Source organism: Apiospora hydei (genome assembly GCF_038363865.1).
Source record: "Apiospora hydei strain CBS 114990 chromosome Unknown utg000005l_segment0_segment0, whole genome shotgun sequence".
In the NCBI taxonomy this organism is placed as follows: domain Eukaryota; kingdom Fungi; phylum Ascomycota; class Sordariomycetes; order Amphisphaeriales; family Apiosporaceae; genus Apiospora; species Apiospora hydei.
The window spans coordinates 900751-926454 of record NW_027117364.1 but is presented as its reverse complement, the minus strand read 5'-3'; the positions used below and the strand labels follow the sequence as shown (position 1 = coordinate 926454).

The 25704-nt window shown below is 55.1% G+C and overlaps 12 protein-coding genes across 12 annotated transcripts; 6 read left to right on the top strand and 6 right to left on the bottom strand.

Moving 5' to 3' along the window:
* Positions 1–848: 848 nt before the first annotated feature.
* PG997_005780 (Cell cycle serine/threonine-protein kinase hsk1) lies at positions 849–2366 on the top strand (the record flags this gene model as incomplete). The annotated part of the gene is made up of 1 exon (XM_066810095.1): positions 849–2366. One exon carries the CDS (start codon positions 849–851, stop codon positions 2364–2366), a length of 1518 nt encoding a protein of 505 aa, XP_066669018.1.
* A 135-nt stretch (positions 2367–2501) lies between these two features.
* PG997_005779 (uncharacterized protein) lies at positions 2502–2894 on the bottom strand (the record flags this gene model as incomplete). The annotated part of the gene is made up of 1 exon (XM_066810094.1): positions 2502–2894. One exon carries the CDS (start codon positions 2892–2894, stop codon positions 2502–2504), a length of 393 nt encoding a protein of 130 aa, XP_066669017.1.
* Positions 2895–3670: 776 nt separating this feature from the next.
* On the top strand, positions 3671–3892 carry PG997_005778 (uncharacterized protein; the record flags this gene model as incomplete). The annotated part of the gene is made up of 1 exon (XM_066810093.1): positions 3671–3892. The coding sequence occupies one exon, from the start codon at positions 3671–3673 to the stop codon at positions 3890–3892; it is 222 nt and encodes a 73-aa protein (XP_066669016.1).
* A 315-nt stretch (positions 3893–4207) lies between these two features.
* PG997_005777 (uncharacterized protein) lies at positions 4208–7600 on the bottom strand (the record flags this gene model as incomplete). Its single annotated transcript, XM_066810092.1, has 8 exons — positions 4208–4528; positions 4554–4832; positions 4889–5023; positions 5050–5428; positions 5498–6519; positions 6549–6769; positions 6966–7325; positions 7390–7600. The coding sequence occupies 8 exons, from the start codon at positions 7598–7600 to the stop codon at positions 4208–4210; spliced, it is 2928 nt and encodes a 975-aa protein (XP_066669015.1).
* Positions 7601–8715: 1115 nt separating this feature from the next.
* On the bottom strand, positions 8716–11129 carry PG997_005776 (uncharacterized protein; the record flags this gene model as incomplete). The annotated part of the gene is made up of 6 exons (XM_066810091.1): positions 8716–9769; positions 9821–10467; positions 10527–10608; positions 10674–10748; positions 10964–10992; positions 11088–11129. 6 exons carry the CDS (start codon positions 11127–11129, stop codon positions 8716–8718), a joined length of 1929 nt encoding a protein of 642 aa, XP_066669014.1.
* Positions 11130–12010: 881 nt separating this feature from the next.
* Positions 12011–13708, top strand: PG997_005775 (uncharacterized protein; the record flags this gene model as incomplete). Its single annotated transcript, XM_066810090.1, has 3 exons — positions 12011–12222; positions 12288–12499; positions 12564–13708. Coding segments are annotated over 3 exons (1569 nt in total), but the record flags the coding sequence as incomplete, so codon positions are not given.
* A 217-nt stretch (positions 13709–13925) lies between these two features.
* On the bottom strand, positions 13926–15146 carry PG997_005774 (uncharacterized protein; the record flags this gene model as incomplete). The annotated part of the gene is made up of 1 exon (XM_066810089.1): positions 13926–15146. One exon carries the CDS (start codon positions 15144–15146, stop codon positions 13926–13928), a length of 1221 nt encoding a protein of 406 aa, XP_066669012.1.
* A 636-nt stretch (positions 15147–15782) lies between these two features.
* Positions 15783–16253, bottom strand: PG997_005773 (uncharacterized protein; the record flags this gene model as incomplete). Its single annotated transcript, XM_066810088.1, has 1 exon — positions 15783–16253. The coding sequence occupies one exon, from the start codon at positions 16251–16253 to the stop codon at positions 15783–15785; it is 471 nt and encodes a 156-aa protein (XP_066669011.1).
* Positions 16254–17759: 1506 nt separating this feature from the next.
* PG997_005772 (uncharacterized protein) lies at positions 17760–18806 on the top strand (the record flags this gene model as incomplete). Its single annotated transcript, XM_066810087.1, has 1 exon — positions 17760–18806. One exon carries the CDS (start codon positions 17760–17762, stop codon positions 18804–18806), a length of 1047 nt encoding a protein of 348 aa, XP_066669010.1.
* Positions 18807–19442: 636 nt separating this feature from the next.
* On the top strand, positions 19443–20147 carry PG997_005771 (uncharacterized protein; the record flags this gene model as incomplete). The annotated part of the gene is made up of 1 exon (XM_066810086.1): positions 19443–20147. One exon carries the CDS (start codon positions 19443–19445, stop codon positions 20145–20147), a length of 705 nt encoding a protein of 234 aa, XP_066669009.1.
* Positions 20148–20887: 740 nt separating this feature from the next.
* On the top strand, positions 20888–22219 carry PG997_005770 (uncharacterized protein; the record flags this gene model as incomplete). Its single annotated transcript, XM_066810085.1, has 3 exons — positions 20888–21129; positions 21189–21635; positions 21658–22219. 3 exons carry the CDS (start codon positions 20888–20890, stop codon positions 22217–22219), a joined length of 1251 nt encoding a protein of 416 aa, XP_066669008.1.
* A 171-nt stretch (positions 22220–22390) lies between these two features.
* PG997_005769 (uncharacterized protein) lies at positions 22391–24459 on the bottom strand (the record flags this gene model as incomplete). Its single annotated transcript, XM_066810084.1, has 2 exons — positions 22391–22861; positions 22948–24459. 2 exons carry the CDS (start codon positions 24457–24459, stop codon positions 22391–22393), a joined length of 1983 nt encoding a protein of 660 aa, XP_066669007.1.
* Positions 24460–25704: the final 1245 nt, after the last annotated feature.

The following is a 25704-nucleotide window of genomic DNA, read 5'->3' as shown; positions in this document are numbered from 1 at the left end:
CCTTTGGCGGAGGTTATCGTCGTCGTCGTCGTCTAGTCGTATCGTATATGTCGTCGTGGACAATTGGCGGCGGGATGGGGATGTTGTGATGCCAATGCAAAAAGGTGGGTTTGTTTCTTTTCCCACTTGCACATCTTGCCAGCACAAAGCTGCTGGATGCTGGACCCCCTCTAGCAACGGATTTGTTTTTGTTTGGGTTCTGCCCAACAGGGAAGTCGCAGTGGCAGCTGGCGGGTTCCTCCTTTCGCTTGCTCTCTTTTAGCTGAACCCCCACCATAAAAAAAGATGACCTTCTGAGTGACCGACTTCCAATGGCTTTGGGTACCGCGAGGTACTTACTTACCTCTTAGCCTCTTGGCCTCCAGTGCAAAAAGCACCAGCTGCAAAGCGCGTCGCGGGCCAAGTTCCGCGGCCTCTGTGCATCAATGTTCCTTCGGTGCCCACCCAATCCAGTCGCAAAGAAGCAATAACAACAAACAGACGGACTCCCTGACCGAGAAATCAATTAAGCAAGTCGACTCTCTTCTCGGTCAATGCCTCATCCTTGTCCATATTCTGCTTGCACTTATTGATTGATATTGCTAGCCCTCCCTCCACTCCACCATCTCCTGACTTGGAACTCCGACTTTCCAGAGTTCAGAGTTCAAGAACCTTACAAGTGCACCACTGGCATCCCGGCTTGTCTCTCCTGGTACTTGTCGCATTTGTAGATGTTGGATGTGAAGGGCGAACCATCTTGATATACGGCCAGTCGGGATAGAGTGGATTTGGGATCTGGCTGATCTTCAACGGGCTGAGCTGTGTTTTGCCGCATCGCTCCACCAGCAGTCTGGAACATGGCTGCCACAATGAGTCGACGGCGGGTGCCGAAGGAACCCTTCCAAATCCACGAGGACGACCCGACAGACCTGTCCGACGTCGAAACCGAAGAGAGTCAAACACAACGTGCAGAGGACCTGGAGGCGGAAGCGGAAGCGGAAGCCGAGGTGGAGGCGGACGAGGCTCAGCAACAATTGGAGGACGAGGAGGATCAAGAGAACCAAGAAGAGGACGAGCCGTTGGACGAGGAAGAGGGATGCGAGTCGGACTCCTCAGATGGCAGTGAGCCCGTCGACTTCACTGTCCAACAAGACATGGAGAAGCTCAACTACACGTTTCCCGCCTTCAAAGACAACTACCGCCTAATCAAGCGAATCGGCGAAGGCACCTTCTCGACCGTCTACAAAGCAGAAGACGTCCGTTACGACCGCTACAACAACAGCTGGGACCTGGATGCCAGGGATAACCAGTGGGAGGCGCCGCCACCGCTCAAAACATCATCCAGCTCACGATCCAACTCGAGATCGAACCCCTCACGAAGACCCAAGAAATTCGTGGCCATAAAGAAGATCTACGTCACCTCTTCCCCTACACGCATCTTCAACGAACTGGAATTGCTCCACGACCTCCGCGAGTCACCCTCTGTGTGTCCCCTCATCACAGCATTCCGTCACTCCGATCAGGTGCTGGCGATCCTACCTTATTTCCGACACCAGGATTTCCGGAAATACTACCCCAACATGACTGTTCCCGACATCAAGCTTTATTTCCGCTCTCTATTCACTGCTTTGGCCGCAGTGCACGAAAAGGGCATCCTTCACCGAGACATCAAGCCCACCAACTTTCTCTACGACCCAGAAAAGCAACGCGGTGTGCTTGTAGACTTTGGTCTGGCTGAGCGAGAAGGCGTGGATCATAAGCCCTGTCTCTGTCACCTGGATCAAGAGTCCCGTAGACAGAAGATCCGGGCAACGTACGCCCTCAATGCGTCACACGCCGGACCCCAGCCCGGATACCCCAAAAACGACACTCGTCCTTCACGGCGTGCCAACCGCGCAGGTACTCGAGGATTCCGCGCCCCCGAAGTCTTGTTCAAATGCACAGAACAGACGACCAAGATCGACATCTGGTCGGCCGGCGTCATCCTGCTCACCATCCTCTGCAAGCGCTTCCCCTTCTTCAACAGCACCGACGATGTCGAGGCCATGATCGAGATCGCCACCATATTCGGCGTGAAGCGCATGCGCCAAGCTGGACAGCTGCACGGCTGCGTCTTCGAGACGAACATCCCTAGTATCGGGGCCCAGGGTTTCAGCTTCGAGAAGATCATGCTGTGGAGCACGTGCCGCAGCGACGGCAGCAAGGACAGCAAGAGCGAGCTGACAGACGAGGAGAAGGGCGCCGTCGAGTTCCTCGGCCGCTGCATGGATCTGGACCCCAGTCGCCGCATCAGCGCCGAAGAAGCCCTCGCCCACAAGTTCTTGCAAATAGACAGCGAGGGTGAGGCCGAGGCCGAGGGAAGCGAGGAAGACGTTATGATGGTGTAATAATAATGGTACGACACGATGAGACATGACCCAGATAGCTGACTTGAATGGAAATGGAACTGTACGATATTATTGTTCATAATGACCTGCTTCCCCAGGTTTGAGGGGGTTGCCCTTTGCCTGTCTGTTAGATGCCTACCAAGGGTACCAGGTATCCCTAAAGGGATTAATACAGTGAATACCATATTTCTTAGACAAGCTGCAACTCTGCTTTAGCTCATGTGGTCGTCCTTCTCCTGTTTCCGCCAGGAGTATATTCATCCTATCTTCACGGTCGCATAGGGACTGGAGCAAGTCAGGCCAGTCGCGGTTCAGCTCCTCCGGCCAATCTCTGGCAAACGTGTGCGTCCACTGACGCCTCCGCGATACCTTGTCGTCCGCCACAAACAAAGGCGTATCCACGTCGATGTCCGCCCCCAGCCGCATGAGCCGCGCCGCCGCCCGCCACGACCGATCGTCGCAGTGCAGGTTGTCCTTGATCAGGTCCGACAGCAGCGACTCCTCGTCGTCGAAGAAGTAGTTCTCCATGAATCCCGACCCCAAACAGCTAGAACCCCAAACGATTTAATTTCCCGGATCATATCTCAGCATACGTAGATATCTGTTTATCTGTTAGTAGCTATCCTACGATAGAACATATATACCCATGCCTCTCTACCTGGCGGTATACGGCGAGTATAGAGTACTTTTTTCTTTCTTTTTTCCCCCGCTTTTCGACTCATACCAGCGCAGGCCAGCAGAAGCAAGTGACTCAAAACTGAGCAAACCCAACACATATCGACTCAAAAGAAGGTATTATACCCTAATACCCCCAAACCCACAGAACGACCTTGAAGAAGAGAGCGCAAAAGCGGATGGACCTCGCCATGGAGCTACGGACGACGCTGAAAGAGTATCGATAGGCTATAATACAGGAGTTGACTCTTCTGTCACTGGCCCGTCCATCAGTGCAGGCTATGACTGCAATCTCGAAGTATTTCCATAAGCCTGTCAATGACCCGTCACACACCAATTCCACTCACCCGACGTTGACAGGAGCCAGTTCGAACCTTTATCCTCAGGGCATGAGCACGTTGCATATCCAGTCATCGGACTATGCAACTTTACAAACCAGGAATGCATCAGAGCCCTTGACATATCTCCTTAAGAAATACTGCTCACGACGGTTTCGGATTGAAAGGCCACTAATTCTAGTTCAGTATCAGAATGACACAACCTCATACCTCCCCCGGAACCGAGTCAGGCGTTACTCCGATCAGCGTATTCGACTGGTGGCGTTGCTCATCTCTACACTCACAGCTGCCATGTTGTTGATTGCGCCGATATTCGCGCTCTACCACATGGCGTCATCCTACCCAGCGTTGACTCTGGGCCTGATCGTACTTTTCACATTCGTCTTCGCAGGAGCTATACTGCTCATGACCCAAGCTAGGCGGGCAGATATATTTGTGGCTTGTGCAGCATATGCCACAGTGCTCGTGGTGTTCGTGAGCGGCGACTTTGTGGGCGGCTCGCAGGGCACATGATGAGCAAGGAATGGCGGCAACCGGGAACAACTCCAACAAGACGCCAGAGGCTACTTCCAAACGACGGCCACACCGGTTTAGATTATTCCATTAAGGGTCGTTTCCTTCATAGAATCATGATGTAAACCAACGCCCCTGAATCATGGGGCGATCAATCTTACGTATACACCAAGTTGAGTGGTAATCTCTTCATGGACTTCAAAGGGGTTCAAATACAACCCAAGAATTGTTATGCGTAAATTCATTCATCAAGCAATCGAATTATGCGAAGATATTCGTGACTACATGACCAAGCAAACCAAGAGTGGACTCATCTCAACCGACTGTACTCTCAAGCACAAACTCAAACTCCTCCTCCCGGACCTTGACCGTCAAGTCATCCCTAACCCCAGGCCCACAAGCCGCCGTCCCCACGCCCGCGACCTTGTAAGACAAGTTCAGCAGCGTCGCGTCGGCAGCCACCAAATCGCACGGATGCTTCGCCTTCTCCAGCATCTCGGGACTGTACCTCGTCGCAGTCCAGCTGAACCCGCCGCCCTCTTCCTCCTCGCCGGTTTTAGCCAAAGTAGCCTTGATCCCCGCCCCGTAATGGTCCCCGACCCGGACCCACCGGCTCCCCATCCGGTTCCCGTTCTCCTGCGGCACGTCGTAGTTGACGAACAGATCCTCCCCCGTCGACGGAAGCAGGTCCCCAGACCCCCATCCGCTGCGCCCCGCGCTTGTCCGGGTACGACTCGCCCGGTCCCAGCCCCAACCAGCGGACTTGATCCAGGCGCTTCGGCAGCCGCACATCGAGCCCGAGCCGCGGAATATGTGTCGGCGCCGGCCCCGTCGGACTAACCCTCATACGAACCCGCAGCACGCCCGCCTCCGTGACCGTGTACGTAGCCCGAACATCGAAGCCCCAGCCCAGGATCGGCGGGGCGAGGTACGTGTGCGCCTCGACGCGGACGAAGCGCCCCCGCCGCCGTCACCGTCGTTCTCGGGCGCCGTCACGCGGAACGACCGCAGCTGCGACGCGAGCGCGTCGACGCCGTAGTGCCGCCAGTACGGCCAATCGCCCGGCCGGTCGTTGTCCGTCGGCGCGCGCCAGAAGCTGGGGAAGAGCGCGGCCCGGGTCGCCGGGTCGGCCTCGACGAGGGCCGGCCGCCCGCGACGGTCCAGCGCGCGAGGTAGCCGCGGACGCGGTCGAAGACGAACGCGAAGCCCGGGCCGGCGACCTGGCAGGTCGTGCGGGCGTCGCGGACGGTGAGCGGGCCGCTGCCGGTGCCGAGGTTGTTGTTGTGGGTGCTGGTGTTGGCGACGAGCGAGGATGGGGATAAGGGGGCGCCGTTGCCCAGCTTGGTTTGGAACCAGGCGATTTCGTGGGCGGGGTCGGCCCATTTGGTCGCGGTGCGCAGGGCGAAGCGGATGGTGAGGAAGAGCTCGCCGATGGCGGTGCTGAACTTGGTCAGGTCGTAGGATAAGGGGAGTTCCGTCTTGGTCCATGACTGGACCTGGGGGATCTCTAGTTCTCCGGACTGCAGCAATGTTGCCCTGAATCGTGGGTTAGCCAAGTGACATCTCCAAGAGGTCAGGTCTCAAGCTGGGGTTTTCGGTACTTACTCCTCGCCGAGGGCTTCGATCCTATACGTCGCCACCAAGTGCTCCAACCCCACAAAGTCATACTCATTCGTGATGAACACCTTCCCATCCTCCATCTCGAACTTGACAGGCTGAATGACCTTCTTCAGCTCCGTAAGGCCCGGCGTAGGCTTATGCTCACTATTGCACAGCCCATCCATAACAAACGTCCCATCATTCGGCTCATCCCCAAAATCGCCGCCGTGGCCGTAGAACCCGCCCTCTTCGTTCCAGAGGCCATGGTTCGCCCACTCCCAGATGAACCCGCCCTGGAGGCGCGGGTACTTACGGAACATGTCCTGATAGTCCTGGAGCCATCCCGGCCCATTGCCCATGGCGTGCGCGTACTCGCAGAGCACGACGGGCTTCTCGAACGAGCCGTCCGCCGCGTTCACACCGACGGTCTCGACCCAGTTCGTTAGGCGCTCCATGTTCGGGTACATGTACGAGTACATATCGGCCGACTTGGCCTCGACGTCGCCCTCGTAGTGGACGGGGCGGCCGGTATCGTCGAGCCGCTTGGCGAGGTCGTACATGGCCGCGTGGTTGCGGCCGTAGAAGGCCTCGTTGCCGAGGGACCAGATCACAATGGACGCATGATTCTTATCGCGCTGCACGAGCTGGTGCAGCCGGTCCTCGTACGCCGCCGTCCAGTCCGGGTTATCCGACGTGAACTTTGCGCTCTGCGGGAACGTCAGGGCCTTGCGGGCCTCGTAGTCCATCTCCTCGGGGATGTCCTGGGGGCGCGCGACGGCGTCGTAGAAGCCGTGGCACTCGAGGTCCGCCTCGTCCATGACCCAGAGGCCGAGCTCGTCGGCCATGTCGAAGAGGCGCGGGTGCGACGGGTAGTGGCTCGAGCGCAGCGCGTTGATGTTGTGGCGCTTCATCAGCAGCAGGTCGGCGCGCATGAAGTCGAGCGGGACCGCGCGGCCGAAGCGCGGGTGGTGGTCGTGCCGGTTCGTGCCGCGCAGAAGGACGCGGCGGCCGTTGACGGTGAAGAGGCCCTTTTGATCTCGACTTTGCGGAAGCCGACGTTTTGGGCGATGGTCTGGAAGGGTTTGGAGTCGCCTCCTGACGATAGGGATAGCTCCACTTTGTACAGATAAGGGGTCTCTGCTGTCCATTTGTTAGGGTTGGAAATGGGCATCTCGATAGTGAGGACGGCATCCTTTGCGTCGTTTGCTTTCTTGGTGACTGAAGCAATTTGTTCCGAGCCGTCACGTAGCACGCACGAAACCTCATGGTCCTCGGCCCCTGACAAAGGTCAATTCAACTTTCAGAGTTGCATCTTTGTAGTCGCCATCCAGATCAGTCTTGACAAAAAAGTCCTCAATTCTGGCCTTGCCAGGAACGCCAGCAAGTAGACGTCCCGGAAGATCCCTAGCACTATAGTTAATAAAAGGAACGCTTCCAACAGTTGAGCATCGTCATATGCCTGGATAATACTCACCAGAAAGCCACCACTGATCCTGATCCTCAATATAAGACCCCTCGCACCACTGGTACACCTGCACCACGAGCTCATTGTCGCCGCCCCTCTTCACCTGGGACGAAACGTCGAACTCGGCCGAGTTCCGGCTGCCCTGGGAGTACCCCACGAGGGCGCCGTTGACCCAGATGTGGTAAGAGCTATCGACGCCCTCGAAGCGGAGCCGCAGCTGCGATTCGGGATCCCAGCTGCTGGGCACGTTGAAGGTGCGTCTGTACGTACCCGTCGGGTTCTCCGTAGGGATGTTTGGGGAGCAGACCGGGAACGGGTAGATCACGTTTGTGTAGTGCGGTCGCCCGTGGCCCTGCAGTTGCCAGTGTCCTAGAATCGGTGTGTTAGTGGGTTATGTGATACTCAAATCAGGGATTCGGTGCGCGTGACTTACCGGGGACGTTGATGCGAGACCAGCTGTCCGCCTTGGCCAATTCGTCGCTTCCGACCTCCGGGGCTTCCAGGGGGCTCTCCGCATAGTGGAAGTCCCACTCACCGTTCAGCAGAACGGAGGTCTCGGGGATCCAGAAAGCACGGGTCGGCAGCCGGTGCCGCTCCAGCACTTCCAAGTTGGCATAGTCTGGCTTGGGGCCTTCGGACGCCATATTGTGTCGGTTCAGGAGAAGTCGGGGTCTTCCAGTCCAGTCAGCCTTTTTGCGCTGGTGGCGGCTCTTTCTTCGTATTTTGTCCCGCACACGCTGGGTTAAGAATAGGAGGCTGCCCGCTGAAAGAGTAGCTCGAGATAACAACTTAATTACAAGAAGTCTTGCTGTGAGTGCTGGCGGAATACCCAAGTATTCGATTCTTTTTGAAGCTTGGGCCAAGACCAGTCTGGAGAAGAGATGAGAATATTGGAACGAAGTGCAACAGATACGTCGAAGTGAAGTACACTTGAGCCCCGAGCTGGGGGATAAACCAGACCTCGCGTCAAGGTTCACGGTTTGCTACCCCTGGTCGTACACATGTGGCTGAGAGAGGAGAACAAGATCAGGGTGGAGAAGGCATGGAGCCTCTATGTTGCATCGTGGGGGTACGCAGCAAGCCGTTTGGGCTTGGAGGTGGGCAGCAGCGGTAATTGGCGGCCAAAGCAACTCGGCTGGGCGTATTTGCTACATAGTAATTAACAGTAACACTGCAAGCCCCACGTGATAGAAGTGAGGCGTTACTATTTGTTCCATTGCCTCTAGTACCAAGAGCGGATAAATGTGAGACAACATATGATATCGTCGTATGAAAACACCAGTTGTTAAACAAATCAATGTTTGCTCAGTGTCATGTTGCCGGTCATGGCCGGCTAAAGGCCTCTGTAGCTTTATCTTTACCCCTCTTCGCCCCGTCTCGCGTCTATTCTTGGTCCCCAGAAAGTTGCCCCACGTGGCTACCTGCGAGACCCACAAGCCGGTTCCACCCCCGGGGACGTCGGAGCCGCGCTGCCAAAGAGCGCAAAGACAGTGTCTCGGTCCGGTCGATTCAGTGCAGATAGTTTGGGCCGATCCTTCCTCTACCACCACTAATGGGCTGATGCTGAGCTACATGCAGCATGGTTCGATTCTAGTTCAGTTACGATGCTCCTGCATAGGCCCGGGCCCGGACCGGGGAGAGTACAATTACAAGAGGTTTGTTGTGTGCTAGCGTGAAATCGTAAGGAAGTATGTATGAAGGATTGTCCATTATGCACTAAATTACAGCCCGTTCTATGCCGCCATGCATGCATCATGAGCTACTCTCGCGTCATGGCGCACATAGACGCCGCCACATCCACCTCTTCGTCAGTCACGTTGCCCGACCTCCCCACACTCTGCATCAGCCGCTCCGTCTCGTAGATGATGCGCATTCCCTGCTCCACGCTGGGCGACTCCGGCGTGCCCAGCACCTCCTGCCACCTTCGGAAAACCTTGCGCAGGTGCGGCCCCGTCGACATGATGTCGTGCCGCAGCTGCGTGATCTGCCGGAGCGAGTGGCACGTCGCCAGCAGGATCATCATGGCCGTCGCCATCGAGAGCACGCAGATCCACGTGTCCACCAGGATCGTGTGCGAGAAGCCCGTCAGCCCCAGGATGTGGGAGGTGCAGGCGTCCAGGCAGATCTTGGCCCGGCCCAGGATCTCGGATCTACTGGCCCCTGCCGTGTCCGACGGGCCGTTGGCCAGGAGCCAGGCGAGGTAGGGCCGGAAGATGACGCTCTTGCAGGTGAGGTAGCGCTGTCTCAGGAAGCCACCACACTCACTCGGATACCCAGTCATATCGTCAATGTTGAACCGAAAGGCCGGAGGTAGAACGTCGCGCCATTCGTCAAGCTGGTGGTCAAGCTCGGTGACAATAGCCGGGAATCTCGTTGGATCTGTTGCTGCCCCCGAGTCACGTGCATACAGCAACTGATGCACCCTGTTCAGCAACCGGCGCATCGATATGCAGGCGAGGAAGTACAATGATGCATGCTCTGTTTCGTCTGGGTCTTGATGGGTGGAATAGCTCCCGGGCAGGGGTATGGAGGACTCTATCCTTGCAACTCCACTCTGGGGAAGGGCCGAGAGCTCGGCAAGATAGTCGCTATAAAGAGGGACCTTGTCAGTACACGCACATCTTAGGCGATAGGTCCCAGCTGAGACATACCTTTCCAAGATATAACAAGCCCAAAATATCCGTCGTAGGCATTCCTGATTCTCTATCGGTTCGTTGACTGGAGGATACGACAGGAGCAGTTGGCACTTCGCAGCACAATCATGAATATAGTTCCAAGCTTGCAAGGGCCTCCTCAAGTAGGCAAAGTACAGTCTACAACATCATGTTAGAAACCATCTGAGATGGGGAAGGGGGGATGCTTACGCCGCGAAGAATAGAGACTGTACTGCGTTACAACTCATCTCGGAATGCACCACGTTCATGGCCTTGAGCGCGCCGTCAAAATAGACCTCGGCCATAGCCCGGCGGGAGTTCTTGAAGTCGGCCTCTTCCCTGGACGAAACGATGTCCTCCGCCCCTACCAAGCCACTGACGACTCCGCTTGCACAACCCAAGGCCATGACGAGCTGAATGCAGCAGTTCGCCACGGTGTCGGTACTTTCCAAGAGTCCTTGGGAGACGGCAGTCCGTACAGAGTCCAGTTGGTTCAGGGACAGCGTAGGATACCAGAAGTTCACCCCGCGTTGAAAGCAGTTGAGGATGGACTCGAGGTCGACGGACGACAGATAGGGGAACATGGAGTTCGTCCGCATTGGTAGGCTTGGCCGTGACTGCTCCAGTTGGAAGATGGAGACGTAGTTCTGCCTGATGGTTGGGAACGAGTCAAAGTACGACCAGGAGAGTATTGACTCAGTCGTCGAGTTGTGCAAGGAGTCAAGGATGGCATTCTCCAGGTTGTTTTGGTGAGGGGGTGGCCGGAGATCCTCAGTCGACATGCTCCGTTGAGACTGATCAGGTGCTGTTGGCGATAGTGGACTCTGAACTGATCTGGAGGCTGTAGAAGGCGAAGGCTTGGATCCCAGTCAATAAAGAGTCAACCGGGGAATCTTTCATAAGGGGTCGCTTATACCAGAGACAAGTTCATGTTCATCTTTTGCAGGAGTTCTTCGACTCTCAAGACACCCTCGAGAATAAGGTCACTCTTGCCCCGACTTGGCGAGACTGTTAGGACGGCCTGGTATACACAAGAGTCACTGGGAAAGTGGACGAGACTAACGTGTTGGCCTCGGAGCCATAGGAGCACAGTTGTTTCGAAGTGAGACATGCTTGGCATGGTTGGTTACCATCGCATCTAAGACATTCGTATGTTTAGTCAAGGGTACATAAGTATACATTGTCTCATCCAACTGAGAGACCTTTTCAACCCGTTCCTCCATCCTACCTCGCCGGCGACGACCATGGTGGCGATGGATTCCCTCCTCTACATTACATACGACGACGACCGGACGGGAGCATGGATATTATCGAGAGTGGCTGGAGGAAAAGAAGCAAAAAGACAGGACCCACCTTATCTTTCTTGATCTGCAGATGTCGCACTACACACGGGTGACAAGAGTTCCCGAGTCAGTCCTGCATATGACGGGGGGGCTCGACCCGAGAGTACGGTTCGTGTGGTGAGATGGTCGCTTACTGCATGTGACGTTCTCAGCCGTTTTTTCGATGGCTCATCCATTGTGAGACCGGCGAGCAAACGACAGAAAGCGTGTGAAGTGATAGATCCGGTCCGCGGCGGACCGTGGAAGGGAGAAAAGAGATGACTGGGGCAATGAGGAGAAGGGAAAAAAAAGCGGCGCAGGCGAGAGTTCTGGTTCTAGTCGCTCGACCGGCCGTTGTGGAGTAAAAGGCGGGGGAAATGCTTGTTCGCCCAATTGCCTGCCGCCCCCTGATCCTGGTCGAGGCCCTCTTTCCCCGGGATCCTCCATCACCCATCACCTGCCAGGTTTGTCGGGGCTTGTTTGTTTCTTCTTGCTGACCACCACACGAGATCACGCCTTGTTCATTATCGTCGTTCTCACCCATTGGTTCGCTTGCATCTGGATGGCCCGTTTTCCCCGCATCGGAACAACTGCCAAATAGTCTTAGCCGTAGTTGGACGACAGCCTACCCGACCTTCCCCCCAGGTTTTGGCCCGGATTCCAGCCTTTTTCGTTTACGGTCTGACGGTCACCAGGTCGCATCCAATGCTACTGTAGCCGGCCTCGGTAGCAAATGTATCTACACCAGATATGGTGATTTCGGTTGCATGCACCGGGTCCAATCAGACTGTAGATCAGATATCCCGGAATGCGAATGCTTACTGTGAACCTCGCCGGATCCTGCCAGTCAGCGGGAGGTTTTCTTTAAAAGAGGATCTGGTCCCGAAAACACAAATGCCCCCAAGACTTTGTTAGGTCAGCAAGACCGTCGCTAATATCACTGCTCACGCACTTCTAATCTCGTGCTCTCCTGTGAGGGACCTTTACCTCATTAATCCAATCTTCCTACTCTCAGTCGCTACACCTGGAGTTTTCACCGTGCTGCTTCACCTCTAACTAAAATGGCCGACGAAAAGCCAGGGGTGTTACCCAGATCGACCACGACGTCGACGCCGTAGTTCAGCTTTCCCACGATGTCGAAACCAGGAAATTCTCGCCTTGGACACATTCCATGCTGCGCCTCTACCTGGCATTGACTCCCGCCTATCTGTGCGGTTGTCTCAATGGGTACGATGGTTCGCTCATGGGAGGTCTGAACGGAATGGAGTCTTACTATACCTACTTCGGCATGTGAGTTTATGATGCCAATTGTCTCCTCCCAGAGTCTCGAGTGCTGACCACAGGCATCTCTATAGGCAGCAAGCAGGGTCTGAAATCGGCATAGTCTTTGCCATGTACAACATCGGATCAGTCGCCGCTGTCTTCTTCACTGGCCCTACCAACGACTTTCTTGGCCGCCGTGCTGGCATGTTTGCTGGTGCTCTCATGATTGTCGTTGGCACCTGTATACAAGCCACGACAACAACCGGCGCCGGATTTCTAGGGGCAAGATTTGTACTTGGATTCGGTGAGTCGTCTTTACTGCGTTGACGTCTAATTGCTTGGGCAGTCTTGTTAATGACATCACACAGGTGTATCCTTCTGTTCTGTCTCAGCACCTTGCTACGTCAGTGAGATGGCCCATCCTAATTGGAGAGGAACCATCACCGGCCTCTACAATTGTACCTGGTACATCGGCTCCATCATAGCCAGCTGGGTTGTGTACGGGTGCAGCTATATCGACCGTCCCGACGCATGGCGCATCCCCGTGTGGTGCCAGATGATCACCTCTGGATTCGTGCTAATATTCGTCTGGTTCCTCCCCGAGTCGCCGAGATGGTTGATGGCGCGTGACCGCTACGACGACGCTGCTAGGGTGTTGGCTACGTATCACGGTGATAAAGACACGGCCCACCCTATCGTCATGTTGCAAATGAACGAGATGAACCAGCAGATCAAGACGGACGGAAGCGACAGGAAGTGGTGGGACTACCACGAGCTGTGGAACACCCACTCTGCACGCCGGAGACTTATCTGTGTTCTGGGCATGGCTGTATTCGGCCAGATCTCCGGAAACAGCTTGAGCAGCTACTACATGGCCACCATGTTACGTTCTGCCGGCATCACGGACGAGAAGAAGGTCCTGGCGATCAACGGCATCAACCCGGTCCTTTGCTTCCTAGGAGCCATCTTCGGCGCCAGAATGACCGACGTCCTGGGCCGCAGACCTCTCCTGATCTACAGCATCATCTTCTGCTCCTGCTGCTTCGCCGTCATCACCGGCACCTCCAAGCTCTCCCTCGACCAGCCCGACAACAAGTCCGCCGCCAACGCCACCGTCGCCATGATCTTCATCTTCGGCATCGTCTTCTCCTTCGGCTGGACGCCGCTGCAGAGCATGTACATCGCCGAGACCCTGCCGACCGTCACGCGCGCCAAGGGCACGGCGGTCGGTAACCTCGCGAGCAGCCTGGCCAGTACCGTGATCCAGTACTCGAGTGGGCCCGCCTTCGAGCACATCGGTTATTACTTTTACTTGGTGTTTTTGTTCTGGGACCTTTTTGAGGCTGCGTTTATGTATTTCTTCTTCCCCGAGACCAAAGACCGCACACTCGAGGAGCTGGCTGAGGTGTTCGAGGCAAAGAACCCTGTCACTAAGAGCTTGGAGAAGCGGAGTCATGGAACGGTTCTTAATACGCTGAAGGTGGAGACGGACGAGAAGGCGATGCAGGTGTAAGAGTACCATGAATGGACAATAACGAGCTTTATATTGCAGTTTCATAGGCGCAAAACTCTACAATTTCTCAATGAGGTCTATAACTACCGGACGTCAGTGTCTATTATAGCCTTTGCATTCGAGGGAAGATAGAGATAGTTATCCGATCGCCTCGTAGGATACCACCCCGGTGTCCCACAAGCGTATTCCGCACGGTATTTGTCTATCTACGAGTTAATCAGGCAATTAAAACCCAACCGTTTTGGGATTTCTCCATGACTTCTTTTATGCAGTATACGAGCGGCACCGTAGGCGGGTGAATGAAGACAGGATTGCCACGGAAAGCCAAGTTACCCGCCTCGAAGAAGCGCAGAGCCTCGCTCTTGTGTGTCGTCGTAATCCAGCACTTGGCCCCACGTGTTTCTCGTCCAACATGGCACCATTGCAGATTCTCTCCCAGATCTCCCTTCTTGTTCCACCGGTCCGCTAGAATCTGCAGTTGTGGGGTTCGGACCGTGGTATCTTCGCAGATCTGCGAAAAGATCGCAGCACAAATCGAGAGTTGCCAGTTTGCAGAAATTCTTGATATAGTCCCGGGATTGACTGGGTCGTTGTGAGGCTCAGAAAGGTAGGTCAGGATCTGAAGAGAACCAGCTACTTCGTTAGATGCGCGCACGACATGCTTGACAGAAATGCCAAGCCGGTCGGTAGAATCTACCTCGGGTATACCTTGGAAAGTACCCATGGGAGATAGGAGCTCTACTGGATAAGTACGCGAATCGTCGACCCGGGAACTCAGCAGAGAGGGTTCGCTCTCTTCCACAAGCTTTCGGTAGTTGCTGTTCCTTCCCCGGAGCTTCAGCCAACCAGGGCACACGCGAATGGATCCCGCAACTTGCTTGTTGGTAGGTATTCCTTCGTTGACGTGATCAAGCACGCCCTGGTAAGCAACGTAGCCATCCTCACAGATTGCAAGGTCGGACTGACCGGGATCTTCTGCCGCTGATATCATTGCTTGCATCACGCTCTGTCTGAGATCCCAGTATGTACAGGGGCCTTTATGTACCTTCTTGTCGTAGATGGAATACCGAGGCGCGCCAAATGCAAGGGCAAAGAGAGGGTCGGCGTTTCTCGACAGGAGAAACGGCTCAAGGAGGCGGTAGACGGCTCTCGCCGGACGCTCTTCACATAGACTGAATAGAAGCGCTTCGGTGGCAAGATGTATAGCAAATTCCACAATGCTAATCTCTTCGTTCTTTTCACCTGTCAGCTTAAGTGGCGATGACCCAAACTGCTTTTCATATAGGTCTGCTGCCGAGCGCATCATCTTCTCCAAGCAAGCCAGTGAGCTCGCAACTATGTTCGTCTCCTTGTCTTCGAGTTCACTGATCTCGGCCAGACAGCGGATGATGCGGTCCACGCGGGTGCTGTCGATGTCTTTCCAGCCGAAGCTCTTCATCGAATCTGCGTACGCATTGATGAATGAATCCGTACACACAGACCGTAGACTTGTCAAGCTGGAATTGCCAATGTAGGCGAGTTCCCCCTTTTCAACCGCAAGAGCAACGAGAGCATTTGCCCAAGTCCCAATAGCGTCCAAGGCCAAGGTGGATTCGACCAATTGCAGCTTTAGGTGTGTTCCTATCTGTATTCTGGCTGTTTGAACAGGTGAAGCCAGTTGCTTGGGAACATGCGTTAGATCGGACATGCTGATAAGATCCACAGAGGGGCCTCCCTGCATCGTTTTCCACTCTTCTAGTTTCCAGACGCCGTTGGAGGGAGAATCGGGTCCAGTGAAGGTAATGCACAGCCTTATCCCATTTGGATTAACCTGCTCGTTTGACAACGGGCACGGGTATATCTGTGCTTTTCGAACCCAGACACCGACATCATTCGGTCGTAGCCATACAAGGAGGCCAGCCAGCCAAATCCCGGTTCGACTTCCTTTCAAACAGACGTACTCGTTGTCGTCATTCTGCAAAGCGTCAAACACCTTGACGACCAGTTTGGCCAGGTATGCAGTGTCGGTGTCGAGATAAACGTCATCGATGCGCAGATTCTGACGGGCGGCTTGGGTCCAATACTCGTGGGCTATTTAATCATAGACATCAAATGGAGACGTCTGCGTCAGGTAGTCTCTGTAGCCCTTCATGCGTTCAACAACCAGTGTGACCTGATGCGGCGCAATGGAGATATTGCTTTGGAGTCTCATGACTTCGTGTATAAGATTGCCAGTTCTTTGAGCGTTAAGGACGGTGCAACCAGCGATGAAGATGAAGGCGGCTGTAAGGTGCATGTTCTCGCGAACAATCTTGGGAAGTAGCTGCCCTTGATGGCCAACGATGACATCGTGGAATTGGCGCTGACTGTTGGGAACACCGAGGAGAGCCTTTTCTCCGTCGGATAGGCGGGTAGGGTCGACCATGAGCCAATGTCCGAAGGCTTCAAGCGTTTCAAACACGAGAGGCTGGATATCCTCCGCTGAGCAGGCCTTCAAGAGCTCTACTACAGCTTTGCGGAAGGTCTCACTGGCCTCAACAACACCGAATTGGTACTGCAACGCCATGAGAGTAGTCACGCTGGCAATTTTCACTGATGTACAAGTCTTTCCTCAGTTTTGAGCGGGCTATACTAATTATTTAAACTCGAGGATGTAAATAGGGTACGCAACAAAATCACTCAGACTCCCTACGAATCAATGTGCCAACCCCTTTTTTAGTTACACCCACGTCAGCCTCCAAATGCGATAGGGAAATGTGCAGGGGAGTCACGGCCCTATTGGAAACCCACTGAAGGTGTGTTTCACAAGGGTGGCGTGAGAATACGCCCGGTGATTGTAAGGCTTGATGCAACATGACTCCAACGAATCTACGCAGTAAGGGGACTTGGTAACCAGCTGTAGGCTGAATCGAATCGATTCTATCCCGTTGCTGCCTGCAAATGTAACCCTCTCCAAATATGCATTGCCAACTTCTATTATGAGTCACCAGGTAATGCGAACAATAATCCAAAGCACGTACACATATTAGCTCTCAAGACCACTGCCCCTGCCCCTGCCACACCCCCCACGGCAGGTATCTCCATCCCAGATAGCCATGCACTCCAGGGTATCATTTTCAGTAGTTGGTACACATTAATTCTGCCATTGTTGATCCTGTGGGGAACATAAGGGGTCACTAGGCTGATTAACGAAGGCTTCCGAGTTTGAGCGATAATCCCACACTGCCGAACTCTGCCCAAATCTCCTATGATCGTGACTATGTACCTAAGTAGCCTATCAGGCGCCAAGTTCAAGTTGTAAATTGGGTCACTTGTGTCGAATGTTTCGATACGGGGAACCCCCAAAACCGGATCCTCCGCAATGGCGACCGTCAAAGCCAGCTCGCAGTCCTTTGCAACCATTACTTGCCTAAGGGGTATCTAAGTAACGAGAAGATTTATTCCGTCCCACTCTCTCCCAGGAAGGGGATATATTGTCTTTGCTGCGTTGTCGCGAAATGGGAACGGGGCGAACAGCTAAAAAGGGATCCTTTCCAGGTAGAGTCAGTCAATATATTGATAACCTGGGAAATACCAGGAATGCGGTCAACTAAAATAAGGTAGGCTTGAAAGAATGGATAGTGGGGCATGGCATAGATAGCTCAAGATCAGCCGGCAATCCGCCATTCGAACCCATGGCGCCATCCCTAAGATCTTGCAAGGCTACGACATCCAAGATCGGATACGGACCATCTAGAAAGCAAGTATCGGAAGCATTGTTAGCTCAGTATGACCTGATGTTCGGTTGTGTTGCGCAGTCCCTTACACCGACCGGGGTTCAATGTTGGCGCTATCGTGGGGCTTTTGTGCCCCACAATCTGCAGTTGGCTGCAGCTCATCAACGATGGACCCAACGGATCCAGTAAATGCTGGGCTTAAGTAAGGAGACCGCAATCGAGCTGCCGCGTTCAACTACTCTGTGACCCGGCCTTCATCCATTACCAACTAGACTTGATGCTCGTTGTTGCATGTTGATTAGCATCCGCCGCTGAGAAGCAGACCCTCTTCCAATACCAAGAACGCGAAGTCAACCATGGAGGAGCTGATGCAAAAAGCTATCCAGCAGTCTGGGGTTCAGAAGAAGCCATCTGAGCTCGTCCCCTGGAAACTGGATGGGCCATGGCCTCAAGCCTACTATACGTGGGACGCGGAGACCGAAATCTGGCAGCCCATCAAGACAGAGCCAGCACCGCCGCCCGCCAACATTGAGGCGCGATCCGCGGGGATCACCGCCATCGCCCACTACAGCTGGAACATCGACTTCATGCTCCCCTGCGCCGAAGCGCGCATGGGCGCCGCATTGGCTCACCTCGAGGGCCTCACGTCCCAATTGCCCGCGACCACAGCCGTCCTCATCAACCTGCAAGAAACCACGCCGTCGGACCTCATCACCATCAGCCAGCAGCCCTGGATCCGCAGCGGGTTCCACATGACCGACCTGGACAGCTCCGCCTGGGCCTCGGGCATGTACGGCACCACGACCCTGGTCGACCGCCGCCTGACCGTCGCGGCCTGCTTCCGCGTCCACTACGCCGCGACGCAGTTCGAGCGGGACGCGCTCTTCGTCGACGTCACGGCGCCCGCCATTGCGCCCAGGTCGGTCCGCTTCGGCAACTCGCACCTCGAGTCGCTGGCGCTCGACCCGCCGCGGCGCCCCGAACAGATGCGCGTCGCGGCCCGGTATCTGCCCATTACAGAAGAGCTCGCGGGCGCCGTCATTGCGGGCGACTTCAATGCCATCCTGCCGTTTGACGCCACTTTGCACTCGGATAACGGCCTCAAGGACGCCTACTTGGAGTCCGGGGGCCGCGAGGGCGCAGCGGAGGGAATGACGTGGGGACAGCAGGCGCACCCGGCGGCGCGAGAGCGGTTTGGCCTCTCGCGCATGGATAAGGCGTTCTTCTGCGGCGCCGGGATCAAGCTGCAGGGCTTTGAGCGAATCGGGGCTGATGTCGTGGTCGGCGAGGACAAGCAGGAGCAGAGGGCCAAGGTGTTACAGCTCGGCTTTGAAAAGGCTTGGGTCACGGATCATTTGGGCATCAAGGCCACGTTCAGTCTTGTTCAGGACACTCGTCTGTGAAAAGTACCTAGGATTTGACGATGAATACCACCTTAATTCAACGTTCATTAGAAAAGACTAGTGGTTGCGGTGATGCAACCTTCCAGTGGGATCGTCCTTAGTTCCCGCGGGGTAGCCGTCGCTAGTGGCTTCAGTTCTGGCTGCACTGCGTCCAATGTACGTACATACTGTACCTGAAACATTTGCCGTTATCTCAACATCTGTTTCGTTTCATGGGAGTTACGAGATGATGTAACCCGATAGCTGAACGCATACTTTACACCTGAGAAGAGAGTAGGATTGACCTGACAAGTCGGGATGCAACCTGGAATCGCAAAGGAAGACGATTCCCGTACTCCCGCCCGCGCCAAGATGGGTTGGTATGGTCGATTGGATGTTGCAACGGTTGACTCCGTGCCACAGCAAACTCCTTTTCCTGATGTACATGATTTATGTTCTGCATGTTCTGTCTCCTTCAGGAGCACTGGAATCATTGGACGTATCGCACCACATCGGTCGTAGTTATGATAAATAATTCCATCTTTTCATTCCCAAACTGCAACTTTCTCGCTGCACGCACAATCGCTGAACTATTTGCTAGGATCTTCTAGAAAACTAACTCTTCTTTTTTCTTCTTTTTTCTTTTTTCCTACCGGAATGCGCTCTCACGCCCACACCCCAGCGGCGCCACTTCCGCCTCTGTTCGAACACGATACAACCTACCTCCCCAACCGAGGATCCTTACTACAGCGAGCACCTAGCCTTGATTTTGGTGCCGAAAATAATGATGAAGACAGCTACGGCTACAGCAGCGATTTCGGAATCCCGCTAGCGGCCCTCGATCACGACACCAGCCGTCTCCTCCAGCCGCCGCCGCGGTGCAGGCGAAGCCGGTTGCAACACCGCGTCCGGATCCAAGGCCAGTTGGCACTTGTACGCAGCGTGTCAGTGGCGAATCTTCCCCAACCATCGCTGCCCAACAGCACCACAGCGCCTGGCCATCATCTCTCGCCCTCTCTGGCTACTCGATCGGATGCAGGGATCGGCGGCAGCGGCGGCAATAAAGCGCTCGGGTCAAGAACACAACGACCGCGGTCGGGCGCGAGAGTAAACTGGACAGGGGCGGCAACGGCAAGAGCTACAGCTGCACCCACGAGCAGGTGGAGCTTGGATATAGAGGATGATGACGAGGAAGACAGCGAGTTACGGGAACGGGATACGCAATTAAGGGGCTACGGCATCGGTGGGGCCGGCAACATCCGTAAGTTTGCTTTCACTACGCCCCAATGTCTCGCATCGGCCGACTTGCGAGAGCTGATTTGGGCAATCATTAACAATCGACAGGGAGACCAATGGATGTGATTGGCGCCTCGACAAGGCCGTTGTCGTTTAACGTGGCAGCCCTGACACCGTACACGTCAGATTGGAGGCGGTGGAATTTGGGAGACTACTTTGTTCGACTTCATGGCCGCAAAGGCAAGTCCAGAGCCCAGTTGGGGATGTAAGGTTAGTGATAGGCCGTTTACCCTCCCTGTATTGGGCGGGGAAATGACTGCATCAAGTGCAACGATGCGGCAACCGGCGATTTCCACCCCGCAATACAACCACTTACACCCTCAAACCCACACTTGCCTAGAAACCCATTGATACAAATCATGATTTATTAGACTATAGATCGTTTGGTACTATATATATCTATTTATTATGTTCATGGGCAATGCTAGGTCTTGGTGTTCGTCGCGTCATGGTTACATGCTATCCAATTTGAGTAGCTACGGGTTACCCCTATTTCAGCCCACCCAGTGTACGGACCCGAAAGCTTACCTTAGGACAGTTGAAAGCACATAGTAAACATGCATTACTAGACTCATGGCGCATTTCAAAAGATCTTACGATCTCGAAAGTGTGTATTTGTAAGTGATGAATGATCAAGGTGGAGATAACACCGGCATGTTGCTCGCACGTCATTCACGTGATAGGTGACGACTTCGCGATAAGGCACAACCTCTTGATATGACAATATGTACCCCCATAGCAACAGAATATATGTATTGCGAGTGTACTAAGAGATCTTCTTTCGGGTGGGACTCACAGATACCGTCATGACGGTGGATGCGCCAGTACTCCGTGTAGCCATTGTTGGTGGCGGTCCCGGCGGGCTCGCTACGGCCATTGCCCTATTCAAGATACCGAATGTCGACGTCAAGCTGTATGAGCAAGCCAGTATCTTGCGCGAAGTCGGCGCGGGGATCAATATTGGGACAAATTCCTGGAAGGTTTTGGAACTTCTGGGGGTAGCCGATTCACTGACCACCGGCCACCCGGAATGGACTGTCTTGAATATGTGAGTATAAGTGAATATGGTCCCTCACGAGTATTCTTTTCACACATTCCAATTTGTAGGAACGGTCGCTCAGGCGAAGAGCTTCATCGCCGGGAAAGAACCCCTGATCCATCCATGAAGAGGCCGACCATTCGTACGCAGAGAACCGCACTGCAATCCGCCTTGCTGGCCCACGTTCCACCAGGGACCATCCAGCTCTCGAAGAAGCTATCCAAATTAGTCGACGCAGGAGACGAAGGCTTGGAACTTCACTTCAAAGACAATACCACCGCCCGCGCCGACCTCGTCATCGGCGCCGACGGCATCCGCTCCGCCGTCCGCGACGCCGCCTGGCCCGACTACTCCATCGCCTTCACCGGCACCACGATCTGGCGGACCCTGCTCCCCATCCAAACCATCCAAGACCTCGACCCCCGCTTCCGGCTCACGGGCTGGTGGCACACCCCCACGACGCACGTCTACTTCTCGCCCGTCGGCGAGGGCCTCTGGGAGATCGCGGCGCGCGCGTACCACGACCCGGCCACGCAGGCGCGGCGCCGCCGCGGGCCAAAAGGTGAGCTGGGGCATCTGCGTCACCAACGCGCACGTCGAGGCGCACTTCGGCGACATGCTGCCGGGCGTCCGCGAGGCGCTGCGGCGCGTGCCCGAGGGCGGGTGGCGCGAGTTCGCGGCGTTTGCGGGGCCGGAGCTCGCGCGGCTGACGGCGTGGGACGGCCGGGTGGCGCTGGTCGGGGACGCGTCGCACGCGCTGTCGGGCGCGTTCGGGTCCGGCGCCGGGTTCGCGATGGAGGACGGGTGGGTCCTGGCGCGGGCGCTGGAGCACTGCCGGAACGATCTGGGCCGGGCGCTGCCGCTGTTCGAGCGGGTGCGGAGGCCGTACTACTCGCGGATGTACGCGCACTTGGCGCGGCAGGCGGAGGTGCGGAGGGCGAGGCTGGAAGAGTTGGGCGGGGAGGCGTCGTATGACGATCGGGTGAGGAGTAAGATCATCACGGATGGGGGTGAAGATATGGCTTGGATCTACAGGCATGACATTGGTGCGGTTTGGGCCGACGTATTGGGGAGATTGGAAGATACCACGGAAGTTTGAGCCCGGAATTCCATTGATCGTACCCCGTGGTCTGGGTAGTGATTATACTATAAAGCTTTTATACATTCTATCCAGTTCAAGAACTACTAATACACTACGAAGCTACCCTATACACCTAAGCTACCATCAAATACCAGCACGCGTCAGCGCTCCCACTGTTGTACCCGACGCCTAATACATGCCGACCCGCCGTCCAGTCCTTTCAAAGTATCGCCGTTCAAACTCATCCTCAAACCTGCGCCTCAAGTTGATGGGCTCCTCCCGGGTAGTATAATAATTGTGTAGAAGTATGTCCTTCTCATTCGCGTTGCTTTTCCCCTCCTTGCTTTTGGCGTCCACGCGGTGACGGCTCTGACTCAGCTGGTGTGTGCGGGGGTCGACGTAGAAGACAAATTCCGTCCAGAAGCTCTCTCTCCTTAGCTCGGCAATGTCGAATCCCATCCTGTGGTCGTCCTCCTCCAGCCCCGAGATGGCCCCGAAAAGGTACTTGTCGTGGCGGAGGCGCAAAGTCGAAGAGAGGTCTTCTTTGGTCCACAGTGGCCCGCACTCGGAGAACTCGGGGTTCTGCACGAGACGGCTCCGGAAGCACAGGAGCCAGACGTCTAGCAGGCTCGTGCCGCCCCGGGGAACAGCCTCGTCCGGCTACACCATGCCGAGGCTTGGGATACGAGTACGACGGCTAGCATGATGATGGTAGCGATCAGAAATATGGGAGAGAATTCACAGACGGTCCCCGACGTGATGTTGACCATGCTGAGGATGCCCACGGGCAAGAGACGCCAAAGCGGTATCAGAACGTTCAGCAACGAGTAATAGAAAACCTTCCACTCGCCGTTTTCCCACGCTCGGGTCAAGACGCCCAGTGTAGACGGCGTCAAGTAATCGAGCAGCAGCGTTCGCTCCGCGGCCGCCAGCCCCTGATACATGTTCAACAGGGGCTGAGACCAACGGTGATGATAGTCATAGATGGCGAGTTGGCCGACCGCCATGCCGATGACGAACATGGGCAAGGACCGCAATGTGACGCTCCAAAGGATAAGGTTGGAGCTGATTCCATCGCTGCTGACGACATCCGACGAGATGGCTTGGTTGAGGCGCAGGTCCGCGGTGACGTTGGTGTTGTTGGCGTGATTTACCAATGTGCCGGTGACGAAGGTGAACTTGCCGTCCCGGATCAAGAATTGCCGCAAGAAAAGTCCGGAAGCAGCAATGTAGATAAAACCAGCCAGGCAAATGGCGCCGCCAATGGCACAGATGGCGCAAGGTATTATGTGCAACATGGGAATCTGGTTGTACGGCGTGTCCGGCCGATAGCGCGCGTGCGACCTGAAATTCGTGAGTTTGACGGTTTTGTGGCGGACCTGGCCCACGCTACGGATGCCATAAACAACACTCTTGGTATTGTTTTGGAGAGTGACCTCCCAGTAGCCCAGCCGGAAATTGTGGTTATGCAGGAGCCGCGCCGCGTTGCACCTGGTAACCGACGGCTCGATGATCGACAGGGGCACGTTGAAGTGCGAAAATAGCGCGATGGTGTCGGCGAGGTTGGTCGGGTCCCAACCGCTGCGGATGCCGGTCTCGCGGCTCCAGAGCCACTTGATGGCTGAGACGAAGAAGACGACCTGGATGCCGTACATGACCAGCAGGATGTACGTGATGATGGTGCTGACTTGTACGATCCAGCCTTGCTCCGACTCGTGCACCTGCAACAAATTGGCCTTGAAGGCGACCTGCAGGGAGGCAAATGAAGTAAACACGAGGCCCATCGAGAACCAATCAAACCTGTACAAGGGCCCCGCCCAGAAGGGATAGGCTATCGTGGTCGAGGCCCGACTGCCTCCACGCCGCCCGGATCCGTCATCGGCCATCTGGATGTATGGATACATGCGTTGTAGGTCTCTGACGGTCGTTCGGACCAAAGACGTGGTCAAAGTGCCGATGACCGACGGGCCGTAGCGAGCGATCATGTACACGTTGATGTTGTTGCTAATATAGGCTCGGTCTGGTCCGGAGCACCTCAGCAGCGCGATGAGTACGCCGAGGACGCCGAGGTGGATGAGCCCCATGGTGAATAGCACACCCCTTTTCAGCATTCGCGGTCGAAAATCCAGGGCTGGGTATCCCGGTGGGCGCGGGATGGGCTCGAACCTGGCACCTGGAGGGTCCTCGTGCGCATCTAATGGGGTATATGTCCAGGCATCTCGTTGGCCGACAACGCGACCCCATCGGCCCGGCGTCATTTTGGATTGGAAGCCAACCGAAAGAAGGCACTCCGTACATAAAGTTGCCGATTTAGGTAGGTGGTAGGGGATTTGACTTGAGTAGGCGTTTTTCTTTCGTCGACTAAAGTAAGATCCGCACAAGGTCGATCAATCAGAAAGGTGTATCGTAATTGTTGCTATGTAGGGTCTGACTGAGCTGGATACGGATCGTGGGCATATGTCGTTTGGTCAAAGACATGTTCACATCGCAGACCTCATGCGGGGTCCTTCGATCTAATAAGAGCCCGAGCTTGCGACTTTCTGTCTATTTCCAACTCTAAAGACGATGAACTGGAAGAAGAAAAATCACAAACCTGCAGCTGAAGTTGTTTCTTGCCGGCTAAGCCAAGCCCAATAGTCTACGGGCGTGAGGATCGCATACAAACAGCTGAACCGTGGACGCCACGGCAGGAGGGTTTCAGGGCCGCCCTGCATTGCGCTATTCCATTCTTGATATGCTCTAGCCGCTGTTCTCTGGCGAGTAGTGTTCGTATTGCAGCAGGCTGGACAGCCACCAAGCGGGCTGAAGACTCAAAGTGGACTTTCTTTTCTTTTCCGTCTGAAACCACGGCTGCCCTTCCAAAATAGAAACAGCCTTTTTCTGAACATGGATTTCAGTCTGGGAATCGCTGTTTTCCACCTTCAGCGGCAGCGTGGATCGCGTGTAGCGACCAAATCCGAACTTCACATAGTAGTTGACTTGCTGAGATAATGATAGTGGATGGTTCAACGAATATGGGATTCGCCGGGCACGACGAGTTTGGAGAAACATCAACTTAGCACTGCTAAAGAAGGGGGTGTCTTTGGATCCGATCCCTTCTTCCTGTATCCCAATTCCTAACCTACCAACTCAAGTGTTTAGATCCCATCGGATGCAAATCGTCTGGCAAGTAGCAAAACAAGGATCACCACGCTCCCAGTGTTCTCTCACCTACATAACCGACACAACTATTTCATCCCAAACCAATGTCATACCACGATCGTAGTAAGGGGCGGTGCCTCGGGTGCCGGCCAGGCCAAGGTCAAGCCACTGACTCAGCGCCATGAAACAGGCGCAGCATTCCAGCTTGCACTTTCCAGTGGTCCTATCAGGCCCCCGTTTGGTAGCGAGCTTTTCTCTTGTGACTGGGCTCAAGAACTGCGTGGTTAATTTCACCTGGCTCGGCAGCAACCGCAAGACTGCTTTCAGGACGGAACCCAGCATCAGTCGAGAACTTGTGGACG